Genomic DNA, 3477 nt, shown 5'->3' on the forward strand with positions numbered 1-3477 from the left:
AAAAAATAAAATAAAATCAGGAAATTTTCACAAAACGTGCACTGGGGAATTTGGTGTTATGACCTCAGCATATTTAAAATGGCCTTGCACTACTTATATTAATGTCTATATCCATATAAAACTCAAAAGTGTTTATTTCTTTTATTATGCAATAGCTTTCTTTCTTAATTTAGCCAAAGATGAGACATTCTTATGCAGACAGCATTTTTGTCATATTTGGTTTTGAATTTTTTAGTTGATTAGCAGAATTAATGTTTGTCTTCTATTTACCCTTTTATTTGCCTCATTTTATATTATTTTCCAACTTTATATTGACCCGCATTATATCGCCTTAACACATCTAATTCTAAACACAACAAAACACGGTTTTAAAAACACCAATACCATATATTCTTAAGATTCACTGTCAGGATGCCCTCTATTGTAACCGCAGACAAAATAAAGAGTTTACAAGTCTCCATATTCCGGCTGATATCGACATTTCCAGTTGACTTGACTACCCACAGCTGGTACATGAGATTATTCCACCCACTGTAAACATAAAATGTACCTCTCCACCCTCCAGGCTTACACAGCTTGTCTCAGTGACTGTGCGTTGGACGTGCAGACGAGTGGAGGCGCCCTCCTGCACTATGACTTCTCCCCTCTGGTCAACGTCACCGGCTTCCACAGCAGCCCCCGCTTCACCAACAAAGGCCTGAGATATTTCCATCGCTTTAATTTGGGTCTGTGTGGGAAAGAGGTGAGAAGCTGTGATACCAATGGCTTTTTGTTTTGTAAAAATTTAGTTTGATGTTAAACCTGCTGGGTTTCTCTTACAGGGCCGAGTACAGGCAAAGTGTGTGGACAATGTTACAGAGAGCGGGAAAGCAGTCAAAGGATACGTCTGTCAGTCCACTGTGGTTCCCTCTGAGATCAGGAGTCAGAGCGTGGTGTCCGCCCAGCCTTTCATCATTGGTGACTCACTCATTGGTACGGACTCAATCCTGCAGCCATCTACTGCTGTAAAGGAAAGGATATTTAGAATTTTCCTAAGTTTAGTTATTTGCAGAATCGTGTGTTAAGATGCCTGATATCTAAATTTCACAAAAGCACACATATCCAGACAATGAAAGGCTAGGTGCCGGACAAAAGATAATATAAGAGAAGAAAACACAAAGACCGCACAGGAGATTATGCTCCCGCCACTGAGTTCATGTTTAAGCCACATGCTCGTCTGATGAAGAGCATGTGGCTCAAAACGTCACCTTGATTGTAATTGTATTAAATAATCATTGGAGCATAATCTCATGTCTGATGTTAATTAAGGGGACACACATTGCTATTTATATTGTATGTTTAGTCTTCTGGTATGTGGGATCATAGCTAAACTGTGACTGAATCTAAGAGGTTGTTTGATTGTTATTGCTCAAAAAATTATCTTCTAAATTATTTCTCTAATATTTCCTTTTATAGCAGTTTGTGGACTGAAATGCCTCAACAACTGTTGAGAGAGATTAGCATGACATTTTGTACAGACGTTCATGGTTTCTAGAGGATGATTTCTAATGGTTTTGGTGATCCTCTGACTTTTCCATTTGCACGACCACGAGTCATCGCTTTGGTTTATGGCCAACTACTGTTGTTCCCTCTAACCTCAGGGGAACTCTGTACTGAGCAAATGTTAGCACGCCAGCACACAAATCTAACATGGTGAACATTGTAAACAGAAGCCCTGCTCAACATTGGCATTAGTATTTGTTGCTAACAATAGCCTTTATTTGAAATAAATCACCTTCTTATTTGATCTATTTCTCCTAAATCCCCCTTTGGAGAAATAAGGCGCTATATATATAAAATATATAAATGTATAATACACAGAGATGAGGCCTGAACTTGATCACTGACACAAAACAATGAAATTGTGCAGGCTAATTTATAAACAAATCAATTTTTTTTTGGATCTCACTGCATTCTGTGATAAAGAGTCAAATTTGTATTACTTAACCCTTTGAAACCCAGATGAACATCAGTTTTCTTGTGCTGCGCTCAGACACCTTTCACAATCTATGTGATGCTTTGAGCAAATTGTTTTGGGTAAATGCATTGACCAGCTTGGCTAGAAATGTCCCACAAATTTCAAGAGTTTAGAAAAAGGTGACAAGAAAATTACCTTAAAAAGGAAAAGAGGGTCAGAAAAATATTTTAGGAACAGGGGGGAAAATATCAAATCTAAATATCAAATTTATTTAAAGTTATGTGACAGGGAAAAAAAGAGAGTGTGTGTGTATATATATATATATATATTAGCACTTTTTTGTATATATATATATAAAAATTAGCACTTTTTGTGGTCATTTTGTTTTTGTTTTTCCTTTTTTTGTGCTTATTTTTAGGTAATGCTAATTTTTGAGTCATGTTTTGGTGAGATGCTTTTTGCCTTCTCCCCATGTTTTTGTAAGAAATCAAACCAATTTGCTCTGGCTTCAAAGGTTTAATGGGGTTGCCAGCAAAAAAGGTTGGATCCAGAGGTTTACACCGCTTGTCACAATCAGAGAAATATTGTCTTTTTCTCCTCTGAAGGTGTGACCACTGACACAAAGCTGAGCAGCATCTCCTCTCCAGATTGGTTGTTCCCTGCTTCGTCTGGCCTGCCAGATGTCATCTTCTATTACAAGTACATAAAATCCAAAATTTTTCATTTTCGTTTCATTCACCTATAGTGATGCTTGCTGCTTTGTATTTTTAAGAGTAAATCCTTCATGCTGGAAGTTTTATTGCTTTTTTATTTAAGAAATCTTATACTGAATCAAAACAGTGAAGTGCTTTATATCAGAGAGTTGAAGTTCAGACCTTTATGTTTGTCATTCTTGTTTCCAGGTCCAGTGAGACGACTCAGGCTTGTAAACAAGGCAGGTCGGCCACCGTCCGACTGCGATGTAACCCCACAGTGACTGCTAAAGACCACATCACACTGCCAAGGTATCCATCACTGAGACCGAGCTCAACTTTTAACGTTACAAGAGCTGTTTGGATAGCTTTTGATATTACACACCTCCTGCCATATTTTTCTCTAACACGTCCCACACTGAGCTCGAAGAATCTCAGATGTGGACAGAGTGACACCTTGGAGATGTTTTCTGTCATGTAAAGATTGTAATAATCCCTCTTATTTGTGTTGTTCTCCACAGTAACTGTTCAGAGGGGACTTGTGATGGTTGTACTTTCCACTTTCTGTGGCAGAGCCAGCATGCATGTCCACTCTGCACCAAAGACCACTACAGAGAGATCGTCAGCGCTTGTGTCCAGGGAATACAGGTAGTGTTTTTTAATCTCCACCCCACAATCCATCACAGGTCACAGGTCCATCACAGACTGGTGTTGTGTGGAGATAAATACTTAAAAGTTGCACATTGCCTTTTGTTCCATGCTTTCAAATTAAACCAAACCAATTTGCTCAGGTTTCAGAGGTTAAAATACTTGGTAAAAACATCTGAA

General features: G+C 38.3%; 1 protein-coding gene across 1 annotated transcript; it reads left to right on the plus strand.

Moving 5' to 3' along the window:
* Positions 1 to 378: 378 nt before the first annotated feature.
* On the plus strand, positions 379 to 3335 carry LOC121937593 (endosome/lysosome-associated apoptosis and autophagy regulator 1-like; the record flags this gene model as incomplete). Its single annotated transcript, XM_042480925.1, has 5 exons — positions 379 to 742; positions 822 to 972; positions 2563 to 2656; positions 2860 to 2961; positions 3171 to 3335. Coding segments are annotated over exons 1-5 (710 nt in total), but the record flags the coding sequence as incomplete, so codon positions are not given.
* Positions 3336 to 3477: the final 142 nt, after the last annotated feature.

This window comes from Plectropomus leopardus, unplaced genomic scaffold, assembly GCF_008729295.1.
Source record: "Plectropomus leopardus isolate mb unplaced genomic scaffold, YSFRI_Pleo_2.0 unplaced_scaffold26774, whole genome shotgun sequence".
Classification (NCBI taxonomy): domain Eukaryota; kingdom Metazoa; phylum Chordata; class Actinopteri; order Perciformes; family Serranidae; genus Plectropomus; species Plectropomus leopardus.